At 38.8% G+C, this 16,779-nt stretch overlaps 1 protein-coding gene across 1 annotated transcript in view; it reads left to right on the plus strand.

Annotated features, from left to right (window-relative positions):
* Positions 1–16,779, plus strand: part of VAT1L (vesicle amine transport 1 like) — a 55,210-nt gene that overhangs the window by 15,836 nt on the left and 22,595 nt on the right. The window contains exons 4-7 of the mRNA XM_017828830.1: positions 3,512–3,654; positions 6,539–6,642; positions 7,475–7,530; positions 9,226–9,420. Coding sequence (XP_017684319.1) covers positions 3,512–3,654; positions 6,539–6,642; positions 7,475–7,530; positions 9,226–9,420 — 498 coding nt within the window. The remainder of the gene's footprint in view (positions 1–3,511; positions 3,655–6,538; positions 6,643–7,474; positions 7,531–9,225; positions 9,421–16,779) is intronic.

The raw sequence follows: 16,779 nt of genomic DNA on the forward strand, positions 1-16,779 counted from the left end.
CAGATACCTTGAAAAGGAATCCACTGAACAGACTGTGAAGCTAGAGAGACACATCCAGCAGTAGGAGACGTGCTTCATTTCCAAAAAATGCTTTAATCCAAGATATTAATTTCTTTGAGGATTCACCATGTGATGTCCTGCATCGCTGGAAGTGTTCAAAAAATGTGGTTGTGGCACTTGAAGACGTGGTTTAATGGTGAACATGGTGGTGGTGCTGGGTTTGGTGGCTGGACTCGATGATCTTACAGGTCTTTTCCAGCCGTAACGACTCTATGATAAGTAGTATATAAAATATATTAATATTTTAAAGGAGATTAATTCCACTTTTAGGGAATATTTTATACCCATATCTATCCCTTGAGTAATTGATTGATTTTATTTTCCCAAAGACTGCTAAATTCCGTTAAAGGTAAAATTAATTGTCCAAGTGATAATTATTTTTTGCCATTAAAACTTAATTAGTTTTTCTGTGTTCAGGAAGCAAGAATCTAGTCAGTACTTACTTGTAGAAATTTGCATGGTATATGAAAAATTAGATGTGTGAAGAATGTTGTTCTAATTTTTCAAATCATGCTTATGGAATTATCCACCTTCTTGGGAGGTTTTTAGAGCTCATACACTGTTTCTGATAACACAGTTCCTTCTTCCAAATCCCTGTGGTCTCCAGAAGCTGGAAGCAGAGTGATGTGATTTTTTCTGGGCAGGGAGGAGACAGAAATCTCTCTTGTCTTTGTCTCCCACAAAGCAGTTTTTAGGATCCAAGAGGCAGGACAAGGCTGGTGTGCCCCTGTGATCAAAGGTGAGAGTGTGGAGGGGGACAACATGGATACCTTTCCTGCTCCTCTACAGCCCTGGGAAGAGGATGCTCGTCCTTCCAGCAGCAAACCCCTTTGTGCTTCATTTGTGAACCGGGGACATTCTGAAGCCTGGGGCTTACAGGCTTGCAATTAAAATGTATAACCCTCTAAACACTAGCGGCTAATCCAGAGGCAGCTACATGATTCAAGGGATTAGGAAGGAGACTTAAGAGTGACTTGCATAGCCACAGTGCTGTTTTGGAGCTTAGTCGAATTCCACAGAAATTAGGGAAGTGTTTGAGTTCGTAGGTTGAGTTCAGTTCTCCTGTTTTGGCGGGGAAAGCATGAAAAGTCCAATATCAGCCTTTATTCATAGATTTCTGAGATACAACTGCTAAGAGTACTTTGCACAAAAATAAGTACAAATCAATGTCAAATTGAGGTGTTCAGAAAACTGTAGAAGAATGTTTCATGGAAGTGCCTCAAAATACTTTAGTGGTGTTGTTCATCCAATTATAAAAGTGCTGGTCATATGAGTCAGTTTTAGACTTCAAAAATCTACAGAAAGCTGGAAAGTGTTCTGATCTGGGATTTTAGATAAGCTTATCTCTGGGGGGGGAGGGAGAGGTGTACTAACGAGTCGGAGTCAGGAGGAAAATAGGTTATTCACATCCTGGGGTTTTTGTGCCTTTTTCCTATTCATCTGACTGTCAGTTTGTTAAATGTTAATCGTCTTCTGCAGGATAAAAATCAGCGTGCTTTCTTCTTGAATATTTGACCTTTTAAACATTCAGTGGTTTTGATTCAGGATGTATTCATTATTCCTCATCTTCCCAAGATGGATTGAAAACGCAGAAAACTAATTAGAGAATAGATCAATAATGTCAGAATTTCATTCAACTAGCATGCATTATAAAATACTGATTTATCTAAATCACTGTGGGTGATGGGTTTCTGGGAGACACAGAAAGTGGGAAAAGAGGATTGCTAGTGAAAATGACCAAGAAAAGGACATATACAAAATCCAAATTTTTTTTTTTCTTGTAGTTTATGTTACATTATTTGTGGAGGCTAAAATCTGGGAGGGATTTAGAATGACATGGTAAGTAATAGAGAAATGAAGTATGAAAAGAGTGAAACATTTTCTGCTCCCCAAAGACAGAACATGTTGTGAGATGAGGCCCCTTAGGAATGGATTTTCCTATGATTTTTAAGAGATTAAGGATTGCAAACCAGGATAACAGTGGATGATTTTAAAAAGAAAAGGACATTTTAGTTTGCTGTTGGATTACTATGCCAGGAATCAGGATTCCTACCTCGGTCCTGCTCTGAGTTTCTCTGAGCTGTTAGACAAGTCTGCTGTGGTATTCCATTCCTCATCTATAAAATAGGGAAGAGAATGGATCCCTTCTCTTGCTCTCTTCCCTGTGTCTGTTGGTACCTGTCTGAAGGATCACTTAGGCTGTGCCCTGCTGTGTATGTGTTTACTGACTAATCCAGTAGGAAACCAGTCTGAAACTCCTGGATGCCACCACATATAAATAATGCTGCCCTCTCTTGTGATGTTCAGCTTGGAGGATTGTCACTAGCAGTTACATTCAGCAGTATGTGTGAGGATGCCAAGGCCCCCAGGGTGTGCAGGGTTAGCTAATTATTCTACAGTAAATAAAACCCAAGTCTAATTACTGGTATGTACAAATAATAATCAGTGTTTCTGCTTGGAGTGAACAGAAATGTGTTTATCCGTGGGTGATTTTACTAGTCATGCATACAGTTTGCAAATTACAGTCTTTTGACTGTAAATATAAGTCAGAATGTGATTAATTCCATCCAGACATTGTTTTTAGAATGACAGTGCCATTTTTTTTTCCTTCTGGGCATATCCATGTAACCGTGCAAGCTCCGGTGGAATAATGGGGTTACAAGAAGAGGTAGGATGTGGCTACCAAAAGCCTGTCTTCCTGTTGTTAGTGTGTTAACAGTAAAACAAAACCTGGGGCTGTATAAAGATGACCTGTTGGGATCTGTTTTTCAAATCTAGGTGGTTCAGCTGTTAGGCAGTGCTTCCTTCCCTTCTTCTCTCAGCCTCGTGACATTAGAGGTTAAAATGCAGGGCCCAAAGCTGCAAACTTGAAGTATGGATGTTTGATTGCACAAATTCTCCAATGCCCCAAGTCCCACATAAATGCTGACGTAGCATCTGATGGATCCCAGCAGGTTCCTGCTCAGACCAGGAGAATGATTTTCCTGGATGTGCTCTAGGCCATTTTAGCCCCTTTGCTGGTGACCAGTTTTCAGGCAGGGGCACTGGCCTAAGCAGACCAATTGGTGGGACTCGAGGCTATTCCTGCATTTTGAATAATCAGTAATAATTATTGTTATTAACAAGAGGTAACCCAAATGGTTTTTACTGTGCAGCATTTCTTATAGCAACTTACTCTCTCCTCCTGAAAACATAAGAAAACTCTTTTCCAATACATTTTTTGATACATTAAATGACTTTTATCCCTGCAGTTGTTTTGTCTTCAGAGTATCTTTGTGATTTAAGTGTCCCTTTCCTGTGGCTGAACTGCATTTCATTGGAAGGAAACTAGTTTGGGAAGTCCTTGCACATGTTTGGTCTTGGATTTTGCTGTGTCATGAGTGAATTGGCAGCTGCAAAGTCTGTCAACCAGTTTCCATGTCAGTGAACTAACATAATAATGTGTTTGCAGGGTCAAGCTGTTGCTCAGCTCTGTTCAACCATTCCCAATGTTACTGTTTTTGGAACAGCTTCATCTTTCAAACATGAAGCAATCAAAAACTCGGTAACTCACCTGTTTGACAGAAATGCAGACTATGTTCAAGAAGTGAAAAGGTAATCTTGTATTTTCCTGAGTAAGGTCTGTATAGTATCTGGCAAAATACTATTAAAGGCACCAGGCTGATCCTGTTTATGGGAAATAATTACATTTGTGAGTTTGGGAGGTGTAGTTTATTCCAGATATTCCATCTGCCCACTAGAGACAAGATAGCAAGCATCTCCCTATTTCTTTATAAGCAACATAAGCTTTTTTAGTCCATGTTTCTACTTGGACATCTGTTGTGAGCAAAGTAAATTATGTGAAAAATACTAAACGTCTTAACAACAGGATGTACTTTGCCTTGATTTGCATCTGTACTTGCTCACTGCAATGCACCAAATAAGATGTTTTCAGTGGATTTGTAAGGTATCCAGGTTTTGGAGTTCTCTGGTGTGTTTCTATCTGCCTGGGTTTTTATCCTCTGCCAGGGATTGATACTGGAGCACATGATGCCTGCTTTAGTTTCAGATCCTTAGATTTTGTTTGTTTGCATTCAGATTAAAATCATCCTGTTGCCTTTTGAAGCCATCATGTGTGTTTCTGTTTATGTGCTTTCAAATACTTTGTTTTCCTATTTGTCTGACTGTTTTTAGATATTGATGTTGATGCAGGTGGCAGAACTTCTGTCTGAGCTGTGGGCAACCCAGGCTGATGTTGCAGGAGAAATCAGAGTGTCCTGCTGCTGTTTCTGGAGCACTCCCCAGGGCTGAAGAGAACGTTTGAAATTATCCATCACAAAGGACATTTTATATTGAAGAAAAAATTTTCCATATGGGAATTTTCACCAAAAAAAAAGATAGTATTTGTTGAGCAGATGACACTTCTACCGTTTCCTTAGAGCTCAGAATAACTGTAGCATGGTTTTCAGCCTTTTGATAACCTTTCTCTTGGGGAAGTACACATAACCTGAGTGTTTTGGTGCCCCTGGAGAATTGCAGTAGTGAGATGAAGACTGAGTTCTGGCAATCCCCACCTGACAAACAACCAAGAGGGAACACTTGCAAACATTAATCAGAGCTCAGCACCAACCTCAGTCCTGTCTCTTGGCTGGGGCAGCACAAGATTTGATCTGGGTATGGGGGGAGCAGATATGACAGAAATTGGTGCTTAGGAAGTGAATAAAGTCCCTTTAGGTTCTGGTGACTTTGGTTGCAGGTAACCAACCTGGGGCTGCTTCTGCCCTTCTGCAGGGTAGTTCTTTTTGGGACAGTTCCCTGACACCACCCCTGGCTGTGTAACAGATCACAGCTGCTGAAATCACAAGACCTGGCTACCAAGGGGTGGGTGGAATTCTGCTCTGTTGTCTGTTAAAATCCCTTTTGGTGATCTTGCATTTTCACATACCTTTTCACCTTGCAATAGGCCAATGAGGCAGGGAACCAGTGGCTGCAAAAGGCAAAACATAAAAGCAACAAGCCAGTTGGTGCTTCTTTCCTGGTATAGAGCTGTATAATATTAACACAGTAAATAGTCCTGATCGCAAGACAGAAGTGGTACCCTATAGAATCTGCCACTACTCTGGTTTGTTGCTCAGATCTGTGCATTTTCAAAGTGAAAATGAAAATATTTTTAATGAAAGTACAGTGGTAGTTCTGTGATCGCTGTTACAACAAATTGTCCTTTAGCAGAGGCAGCGAGGGAGTGGTGTAGTTGTTTGCTCTGATGGATATTAGCTGTGTACTGTGCTCTGTAACGTGTTCCTTTCTTAAAAGTGTGTGAGCAGAACCTGCTTTATTGCAGGTGACCAACATATTCCAGGGAAAGGCTTTCACTAGGGAGAAAAGTTAAAAAAAACCCAAAACAACAACAATAAACCTCCCTTAAAACAAAACAAAAAACAACCAAACCAAAACCCAACCCCAAAACTCCAAGCAGATGAACAAATGAACAAACAAAAAGACCCATCAGAGATGATGTGAATGTGAAACTGTTTCTAAGAGATGAGGAATCGGTTCAACTGGGGAAGCCACCAAAAGCTGTTTGATTGTAAAGTTTTTATTCCTTTCCAGCAAGGGCTCATCCATTGGCCTGAACAAGAACAATTTATTGCCCTACCTGTGGCAGCAGTGCCAAGGTGTGAAGTTGCTCAGTTATAGTGGTCTTTGTAACCAGTGGATGTCTGAGTCTCACCTTTGTTTTGTGAGGAAACAGATGCATTACAAACCATAAAGCTTTACCTCTTTTCCTAAATCAGGAAATTTGGGCATTTTTTTTTTAGTTCTTTAGCATCATATTGACATTGCATTCACAACGCTGTTGGAAAGTTATAAGTATGCTGTTTATTGAAACAGTATAAATATTTTCTACTTTCTTTAATATGGCCTGAGGATTTCTAGCTCTTGGTGACTTCTCTTTGATTTAACTCTTTGCTGACATGTAGTTGATATGAAGTCTGAAATACAGGACTCTCTAAATAACTTTACAAGTCAGTTTGTCTGAGAACTGGGATAAGAAGATCCATTTCCTTACAAATTCAGAAAAATACCAGAATATGTGTATAAGAGAAATATACCTTTTCTCTATAATATTCATTGACCAAAAAAAAAAGTAACATTCTGTGACATTTGCATTCACTCAAAAAAAGAACTTTATCACCTGGTTTTTGATAACATAATTTTACTGAAAGCCCTCAAAAAGGAGGAACAAGATGGTTTCCCCCTCTTCTAACCCTAAGAGCTTGCCTAGCCTGACAAACCTGCATTCCACCACTGAATGAGTTGGAAATGTCTTTTGATGAGAGTAAAGTTTTCATGTAGTCAAAGTCTCATCCTCAGAGTTCTTTCTAAAGTACCTGGACAATGTTGGTGTTACGTTAACAATCAGCCTGTGTCATGCTGGCTGACCAGCCCTGTGGATCTTATTGCAAAGTAAGATTTTTTTTTTTTTCTTGCTCTTTAGAATCTCAACAGATGGAGTAGATATTGTTTTGGACTGTCTTTGTGGAGAAAATACTGGGAAAGGCCTCAGTCTTCTCAAACCACTTGGGACTTACATTTTATATGGTGAGTGGAAATACGTCCTGAATACAGGATGTGTTTCATAACTAAAGCTTTGCAAAGCTTGGAATCATCCATGCCACTCCTTCCAGAACTGGTGACTGACATGTTATGCTTTCTCAATTTAACCATTTCCATGCAAGGATTTTAGTGAAGCTGAGCGTGGACTAAAGTATTGAGAAACAACAGGTAATGCAAAGAAAGTCTTTAAAAAAAAAAATTAAAAAAATGTAAATCCAGAAGTGAAACTGAACGTAAGGTTTCAGCTTGTTAAAACATCATTGGGTGACACAGGAGAAGTGTGGGAGAAAATTCAGATCTCTCATTCCACACACCAGAGGAATCATTGTGTGGCCAAGGAAACTGCAGTGGAGTTTTTGTGGGAGGGGAGGCTGAAGGGCAATTTCAGGGAGAATACTCTCGGTTTTATCTGACACGACTTTGAGGAATTCAAGCCCAGGCTTCTGTTCAGATTTTCATTCCTGTTTGTGGACTGTCCCACAGATGGAGTAGACACATTTTCCCTGCCAGTTCTGCCAGGCTGCCCTGTTCTGTGTGGGTAAAGCAGGCCCAGCTGCTGCTGGAGGGGACAGCATTGTCCCTGCCATTGGGAGACTTGGGAGATTGTCAGTGTCATCTGAAATTCCTATAAACTTGTAGGGCTCAGTCACCTTGCCCTCTTAATTATTCCCAAAGTATATGGATTTCTACTAATCCCTTTTAAACCTGGGCATTTTTTTTCCCCTAAATATGAGTCATGGAAATTATTTTACATATAATAAAATGGTTTGCTTTTAGCATGTAATAAGCTGTGTGTGAATGTACTCCTCTTTTACAGGTTCATCTAATATGGTTACTGGGGAGACAAAAAGCTTCTTCAGTTTTGCAAAATCAGTAAGTGTCCCAGTGCTGTGATTCTGCTCTGTCCACCAACTTCAGTCTTTGCTGTAGCATTTTCATCTTCATAATTTTCATTTGTCTCTACTGAGTTGTTACTCCTGATATTGCTAAAGAGGGTGTTTTTGTGCCGTGTTTACATTTGACAGGACAGCTAGACAGCAATTGGATCTGTGTGCATATTGAAATTGTTAGTTATCAGATATAGATCTGTTATACAGCTAAGTTTAGGCTGCATTATTTATTTACTTAAGGCAGAATATAATTTCCATGGATATGAATAACTGTACCCTGCAGATTGCTCATATCTGAAGACACTCTCACGACAGTGCACTGAATTAAAGGAAATATGTCTCAAGATGGGGCCTGTTTCCAGTCATTTCCAGCTTTTCAGAAGTTTGTTTCATTACAGAAATGCATTTTTCTGTTCTCTACGTTCATTTCAAGTGACATCAAAGAGATGATGGTGTGGCATTTGTTTCCTAATTGATGATGCTGGGAAATTCAAAGTTCAAATGTTAATTTTTTTTCTTCAGCTAACTACAAAAATCTGCACAGAAATCCTAGAGATCAAAAAGGGGACAAATATATCAAACAAACTGCTGGTGAGAAAAAAGTTATCCAGGAGTGAAAGTGATTCCTTTATACAAGAAAAACAGAGGGAAAGTCTTGTCTGAAGATCTGTCATATGATCTCTCTGCCAAGAGCTCACTTACAGCTTCCAGCAACAACTCCTTCCCAGGAGGAATTGGCTTCAAAAGTCTCTGTGTAGTTGAAAACAAGATAATTCAGAGACTGTAGCAAGGAACTGTTCTTTGCATCCTTATTGGTTATAGTGGGACAATCCTTATTATTGTCATGTGTTTATGAACTAAAGATTATCTTTGCTATGCAGCCTTTTTACTGTTAATGTCAGGATATCCAGATGCATGTAATTTGTAGGGTAGGTTGGCCCTATTAAATAAATTTTGACTGAAATGGTTTTCAGATAGTACTGGTATTTATTGACTGAATAAATATGAAGAAATTGAATTAATTTAAAAAGCATATAAAATGTATGAAAGTATAACTAGTTTCTTTATGTAATTGTGCTGCAAAATTAACTCATCAAAATTGTATGAAAATTATAATTAAAAATTTACCCATTCAAATAAAATTTGCAAGTAAGTGGCATCTCAGTCTCAATAATGCTCTTGGGCTAAATGAGATAAAATCCTTTCATTAGATATTATGAGGTTTGCTCAAGTATCACAAACATAATAACGGGTGTAAAGTAACTGGGAGCTGATAAGCAGTGTCTGGTTCCCTTGGTTTTGAGAGAAGAGTAATAGTCAAGAGTTGTCTGTGAATGTTTGGAGAGCTTGAGTGGCTGTCTTGAGATAACAAAGGATAGCAAAAGTAAGAAGGGACGTCCAAACTCGTTACTTCCTGACTCACATCCTAAACCCAAATCTGTTCACCATCCTTCTGACACCCTGGCCTCAGGAAAGACAAGTTTGTGTTTTATTTCTGCATGTCAGTCAGCTGCATACTTTTTTTGCCTCATCCTTAATTCAAATTTTTGCTGCTTCTCTCGTCTGTTGCTCCAGATCTGACAGATGAGTCGTTTATCACACCTGCCCAGACAGTTTCCTTGTGAACTTTCCTGTGAAAAATGTTTTTCTAACCATGCTGTTGTTTATTGGTTTCCAGTGGTGGCAGGTTGAGAAAGTAAATCCTATCAAGCTGTATGAGGAGAACAAAGTCATTGCTGGATTTTCCCTGTTGAATCTACTTTTCAAACAGAATCGAAGTGGCCTGATCAAGGGTGTGATGGACAAACTGCTAAATCTATACAACAGTAAGAAGATCAAGCCTGTGGTTGATTCATTATGGGCTTTGGAAGAGGTAGGAGCAAAATTTCTTTCCCCATTTTGAAACTTCTGAAAAATGTGTACTTTTAAGTGTAAAATCAAGTTTGAACATGTTCTGTAGTTATTAATGTATGCAGCTTTTTATTGTGCATAAGTTGTCTCCAGAGCCCCTGCTATTCAGAAACTCCAGGATCCAGTTATCCACACATTTCTCCACTAAATATATCTATTGAAAATACTAATAATAAATGTGTTTTTTCAGTCTTAGAAAACCTTTTCTGTTTCCTAGGTGCATTAAATGTGTGACTAACAAGTGCAGAGTGAAACGCATACATTAAAATTGAAAACAACTTAGATCTTTTCCTCAGAGTAGCTTTTAATACATAAGCTTTAGTTTCAGTGCCATGGTTGTGGCTAGCAAACCTTGGAAGCTTCTAGGCTTTTGGGAGGTTATTGGAAGTGTATCAAAGACAATCAAATCATAATTCACTTTTAAAGTAAGTTAAAATTGTTGACTGTGGATTTTTTTTGTTTATTTTCTTTCCTTCTAATTGCTCCACTCTCCTTAAAGACATGTAAAGAAACTACTGTGCTCACAGCCTGGACAAATTATAAGCCTCCTGTCCAAAGCACTGTTTCCTAGACCTTTATATTTAAGATGCTGATAAAGAGGCAGAAGTACTTTTGGAGGTGTGAACAGGCATTATCATATGAAAAAAACCCCATAGTTATATACCACCACCAGATTAATATTTGTGGTTTATGTGTTTGTGAAGTGCTCTGAGCCTGACACATCACTTAAGATGCATAATCTGTAATAGCTCTGCTGATTGTGTCTGTATCTGTTGTATTTTGTTGTTCAGAAGGTGCTGCAACAATTCTGTGAGATTTATGTTTTTGATGCGGGGTATTTTTAAATTTAATTATTAAATAAGCTTATGGAGTCATTTAAAAATTTAAGTGGCACAAGTCTGTAGACAGGCACTCTGTAATTTCTTTGTTCGTGTAAAATACGTACTTTTCATGTAGTGGTGAGTTAAAAAAGGGTAATTAAAACAGTAACAATAGCTTTAAAATCCTGATTGAGGACATAACCATGAAAAATTACACATGGCAGGCTAATCTGAGTAGTGAACATGATGGGAATTTGCTGGGAGACTTCTGTTTGATAACATTTCATCTAACATTTGGCAGTAGCATGCACCGTCCCTACCAGTAGGTTGTGAAATGTGTAAATATGTCTGTTGTAAAGCACAGTCTAGAAAACTCCAGCTCATTTGTCACGCCTGCTCGCTTCCCATGAGCTGTCTGGTAATTCACAAAGGAAATGTCTGGCTGGTATCTTCAGGGATACAGTAGTGCAAGAGCTGCTTATTCAGTTGCAAAGTGTTGCTGAAATATTACTCATTCAGGGCATTATCATTTGGGGGATATTTTTGCAGGTATAAAAATAACTTAGGGCTGACTCTTAAGTTAATATGATACACAGAAAATGTGTCATAGCTGAGGACTAAATGCAACCAAACTGAAGAAAGGTTGGTGTGCATATTTGTTCCATTTTGGGAGGTTTTTATTTTTAACTCCATAGCCCTAACATCTCCCCCTTCAGAGTCTGACATTTGATTGATTGTCACTAAACCAGTATATGACCAGTTGTTACCTTTGAGGTTTCCTGAGGAAACTTCCCGACCCAAGAGAGCATTGAGGATGAATGTTTAGCTCGAGAGTGTCAGAAAGGTGGACTGCCTACATGGCATTTGAAAATGGAAGATTGAATAGTTTTCTGTGGAAGAATATTACTTTCTCCAGAGGCTTATGGGAGAATCCATTTGTCCTCTGTCTAGAAAATCTGCCATGAAATGAGGCTTGAATCCAGTAAGAGACATTCAAAATAAAAATATTTCAAGGAAAATTCACAGAGGAACCTCAACCGTGGGACACCTTTCCAAATGTTTTATGTTAGATACCTGAATATATTATCACATGGCAGTTTTGATCTCTGTATAAGAGGCACATCCCCAGCATACCCTTCATCTGGCTTTATTCACTCTGCATCTGCATTTGTTTTCATGCACATTTTCATTGTGCAAATTAATTCACAAATTAATGCAGACTCTCTAAAGCCAACATGGAAGACACCTGGTTTCCTTTCAAAGCTGTATTAAAGTACAAGTACTGATCTTTTCAGTTGCCATTCATGTGTCAGAGCTGAAAAGCATCTTTGCAGTCTTAGGAGACAATGAGTTATATCTGTGCTGGTGTTCCCCTTTGCTGCTCAAGGCTGGTTGGTACAGGACTGCTTCTCTGCATGATAACCCCAAAATTGAGGGCTTTATATTCTAGTGCTTGTGAGAACAGCCAGAGAAAGGCTTAGTGTTTTAATAGGTCTCCATGAACTGTGTAAAAGAAGTATTTCTTTGTTCTAAAAGCTGAGTATCGTTCCTTGAACAGGATTTATTTCTTAACACTTTCTGCAGGAGCAGACAGTTTGAATTTAAAAGAACATACTGATTAGAGAATATTGTAATTGCAGTGAGATTTTCCATTTTAAAGTGTTTCAAGTCACAGTAACACAGGATTTAGAGAAAGTTACTGGATTCCCATTTTTCTGTCACGTAGTCTATGTTATGTGATGTCTTGTTGATTGTCAAATAATATTAAAGATAGCAGTGTTCAGAAATTATTAGATGGACTTAGCTTGATACTGTTCCTGTTGAACCATGAAAGTTTGCCTGAGTGTCCAGAAGATCATTCTAACTAGGATATAATCCCTCCTGGTGTCCTTATTTCTCTGCTTTAGGGCTGCATCCAAAGGCCATGAAGTCCGTGGGAGGCTTCCTATTTTCACTGGCCTTTGTTTTAGGATAAGGATTGCCCTGCCTCTTCAGTACAGGCTGCTTAAATGAATTTACCAATTGACCCAAGAGAGAAACTTAGAAGTGACTCAGTTTTCTTCAGAGAATAAGTGTATTTCTTCAGATTATTACTGACACAAGGAAGGTCGGGGTCTAGACTCTTGACTACTGCTGTGGAACAAAACTATTTGTATTGCTGTGTTAGCTGTTGGTGTTTGTTTGGGAAGGGTAATTTTAATCAGAAATTTACATCCATAAATCCTAGTGAAGTCAAGTCTTTTCTCAAGTAGGCAATTAGAACCATTTTATTGTGTGAAAGTAAGAAGGATTTAACTAAGAGACAGTAATAAAAGCCACAGATACTTTAAAATGGAAATCCAACTTGGGAATTATTCATCATGAGACGAGTGAAGTCATACAATAAATTAGCTGCTGGTGAGATGTCTTGCTGTTTTGCAACTATTTGTTTATGCATTCAAGTGTTTAAAAGATGAGATGATTTGTAGATGGTGCATGCTTAAAATGCTGTTCTGGAGTAGAAAGCTGATTGTCTGGTAAGATTGCATTGCATTACAAATAGTAGAGTTTAAAACAGAATTAGTATTCAGTGAATATTTGTTGAGCTTTGTGGTTTTTTCTTTGTCAGTGACTACTTATCTGATCCTTAATTTCCAGTTAGTCACTCGACTTCGTTCTGATTGATTTGTAGCACATTTATACATTAACATTCTCCTGAGGGTCTGTAAGTCTTTGACTTTACACAGATGACAATTCAAGATTAGTAAGCAGCATGAAAACTGAAGGTTCTCAAAAAATCTAGTTTGCTGAACAAAAATGTGCATGTTGCACTATTCCATTAAAATTCTGTGGTTTTTCATGTCTGTAGTTGCAAAAGAAAATGCATACTCAAGGTAGAATGGGTTATTGACACAGAAGTTATATTCACCTTCCTTGGTGATTTACAGCAGTTAAAGGCAGCAGTGAGTGTGTGAAACAAACCCCAAAAATTCTTGCACAGAAACTGCCAGTCATGGTCCATGTTGTCAAAATATCTGAGGCATCTTTCCCTTCCCGTAGACTGCCTCTTTCAAAAAGGACTCTTGTCTCTCAGATGATTTAAAGGAGTGCAGTTATGTAGTAATAATGATATCAAAGACTGGTACTGCTCTAGGGCCAGGAAGAGTGATGAAGATACTGAAACCTGTGGAATAGAATTGTTACTGACTCTTAAAAAGCAAGAGGATAATCTGATAACATATCAACAATTGGCTGATACCTTATAGTAGTCACTGAACATCCCTCTGTGCTGTTGTTTTGGAGTGATAATGCAATAATATCTTTAGCAACACCTCATTTGGTGAATAGTAATGCAACAGCTGTAGCCAGATCCAGGAATACACCATGGCACTCAGCTGATTGAAATCAGTGGAATCAAGGCACTAAATACTCTTACAGATTTTGATATAAATATCAGAGAACTCTCATGACTGTGCACAGTGGTCAGTGCATAGAGTACAGAAGTGGAAAGAGCCCTGCACCTTAATTTAGTTTGTAATGATCACTGCACAACCAGTCACTGGGTATTTTTGGCTTAGTAATTATGAGAGATGTTGCAGGTCTGACTGTAAGTACAGTTTTTATATAAGTGAGATTTCCTGCTCTTGAAGCCAGAGCTTTTCTCTGTAGTAAATTGCTAAGGAAACCCAAGCTGTGTTTAAGAACCTAAAGCTAAGGGAATGCAGTGCACCTAATCACATTATAGTGACATTATAGAATACCTGCTGATACAAAAATTTCCTTTAACATTTTCTCCCAGGTTGCTGTTCTCACATCCTTTGTGCTCTCTGGGTTAGCTGCCAGTGTTATCAGCATGCAAAGGAAAAGAGTAGAAACCTTCCATTAAGATCTCAGCCCTATCGAGTTGCAATCCAGTGATGAGGACTGGATGAAGGAAGACTTTCTGTACAGAATTTATTGCAGGTTTTGGGGAGGGCAAGGCAATCACAATATGTCTGGGTTTAGCACTGCTCAGTGGCTTCAAATGAGTCAGGTACTGTAAACCTGTGTTTTTCCACTGAACCCATCCTCTCATATAAATTACCATCTCAGTGCAGGCTTTTAGATATCAACAGTATCATTATTTGAGGCGGGGGGGGACGGGAGAGCTTAAACCCATAACAGAATAATAACAGTGAGCCCCCTAAAGCAGAGACTTTAATTTCATCAAAAGCTATTTATGCCTTTCTCTGATCTTGGCTTCAGGGCAAAAAGCCTGTCATGTATCACCATGGTGAGACATGGAGAAAATTGACCTATTAGTTACTTTTAACATAGAAAGAGGGCAATCTAATAATATCAGATCAGGCTGGTACCTTGTTAGGAATACTAAATGCCATCTCGGGTCTATTTTTGTTTTTAAAGTTATACTATAATAGCATGTAAAGGATTTTGTCTTTTCTGCTTGATGAAAACATTCTCCAGCAGAACAAACTGTGCCTTCTTTGAAGTCAAGGACTTCTTTAGCATTTAGAACCTGTATTTGTTCTTCAGGGTATTCAGAATAACAGAGCACCATGATAAAAGTGGAAGTACATTTATAACCAAAGTAATCAGCCTCCCTGAAATACAGAAAAGATTAATTTTTCCATAAGCATAAAACAATTTACTTTGCAGTATTGTAGTGTCGAGAGAGGGAACTGTAACTCACTCTGTGAAACCTCCCACGAGTGTGCTGGTGTGTCTGTGCTGTGCTTGCTCCTCTGCACTACAGAGCAGACTCTGCTTGGTTTGCTGTTGTGATTATTTCTTTGTCAGAACAAATTCTTTTGCAGTTCTTCACGAACAGCTTTCCTGATGTACAGGGATTAACTCTGCAGATACACTGTCCTCTGATGCTGCCTTATAACTCTCTTTGTTCTTCCTGTGTGTGGATTCTGTTCCCTTTGACTGTACGAAATAAATACCCGTAGTTCAAAGTCAATTTAAGTGTTTTATCTGTACATCACTGTTGTTTCGTTGTATACAAACAGGTCTAACACAAGTTTGATACAAGCTTCAGGCAGTTATCAAAGCATGCAAAAATGCAAGGAACTGTGTCTTACTGATGCAACAGGTTTGAAAACAGAGATATGGGGAAAGCAGGCTCAGAAGCAAAATCTGAATAATTCAGGGCAGCTTGCTTCTGTGTTTGCAGTCAAAATATACACAGAGGCCAAAATATCTTTCCAATTTGGGAATCATAGAATCATGGACCTTAAGACCATCCAGTTCCAATCCCCTGCCATGGGCAGGGACACCCTCCTTTATCCCAGGTTGCTCCAAGCCCCGTCCAGCGTGGCCTTGGACACTTCCAGGGATGGGGCAGCCACAGCTTCTCTGGGCAACCTNCCAGCGTGGCCTTGGACACTTCCAGGGATGGGGCAGCCACAGCTTCTCTGGGCAACCTGTGCCAGGGCCTCCCCACCCTCTCAGGGAAGAATTGCTTTCCAGTGTCCCATCTAACCCTGCCCTCAGTCAGTGAAAAGCCATTTCCCTTTGCCCTGTCACTCCATGACCTTGATCAAAGTTCCTCTCCATCCTTCCTGCAGCCCTCAAAGCCGTCTCTTCTCTAGGCTCAGAGTAAGGGGAAAGCTATTCCACTTGAATTTTACCTCACTGACATTAAATGCAGTGAAAACAAATTCTAAATGACTGAAAACTGAGCCATGAGTAAGGTGATTTTCAATTTAGACTTGACATAGAATTTTTCCCAAGATGCATATATGAAGTAAATAGTAATTAAAACTCAAAATAATTTTGATTCTATATGCTTAGATGAATAAAACATACCTTGAAAGTACTGGAGATTAATTAGGTATTTTTCCCTCCAAAACATTGTGTATACCTGATTATGGGATCCTCACTGCTCTTACATGAATTACTGTGTTCCTATGAAGTGCCTATATAATTTCATTTGCACTTCTTCCCCATGTAATGCTGTTTAACAGGACTTCATGTTACTTCATAACTTATTCTACCCTTCCTGCCACTATCAGGAAGTGATGGCATAACCCAGTGGTCTTTTTGGATCACACACTGTTGATGGCAATGTAACATGACTATGATTTTATTAAAAGCCTGAGAAAGAAGCAAGAGAAGACTTCTATAGAGGCACCATGGCTTCATAATAAGGCCCCAGATACATGACATTGGCTGTGATTGCCACAAAATCAGGTTGGGTAAATGAGCTGTTTTAGGAAACTTAGACTTCACTTGTTAAGTATGTAAGCAGAAGTCAATTCTTTTCAATTGCTGTAAATTATTCATAAACACTGTGTGAAATTCAAGCTACATGAACAGAATTTAATTAGACTAGTAATTTATTCCAGCTCTGTGCTTTCTATGACTTTGTTTTGCAGCTTCTGAAATTTAGCTTGCCTTGTTGTCTAGCCTGCCAGTTGAATACCTGTGTTTAAATGATTTTGCCATCTTGAATCTTCAGAATGTTCCTTTATGCACACTGAGAATGTTTGTGATATAATACTCATTTAGTAGATAAA

The sequence above is a fragment of the Lepidothrix coronata genome, unplaced genomic scaffold (genome assembly GCF_001604755.1).
Source record: "Lepidothrix coronata isolate B3197 unplaced genomic scaffold, Lepidothrix_coronata-1.0 Scaffold153, whole genome shotgun sequence".
NCBI lineage: Eukaryota > Metazoa > Chordata > Aves > Passeriformes > Pipridae > Lepidothrix > Lepidothrix coronata.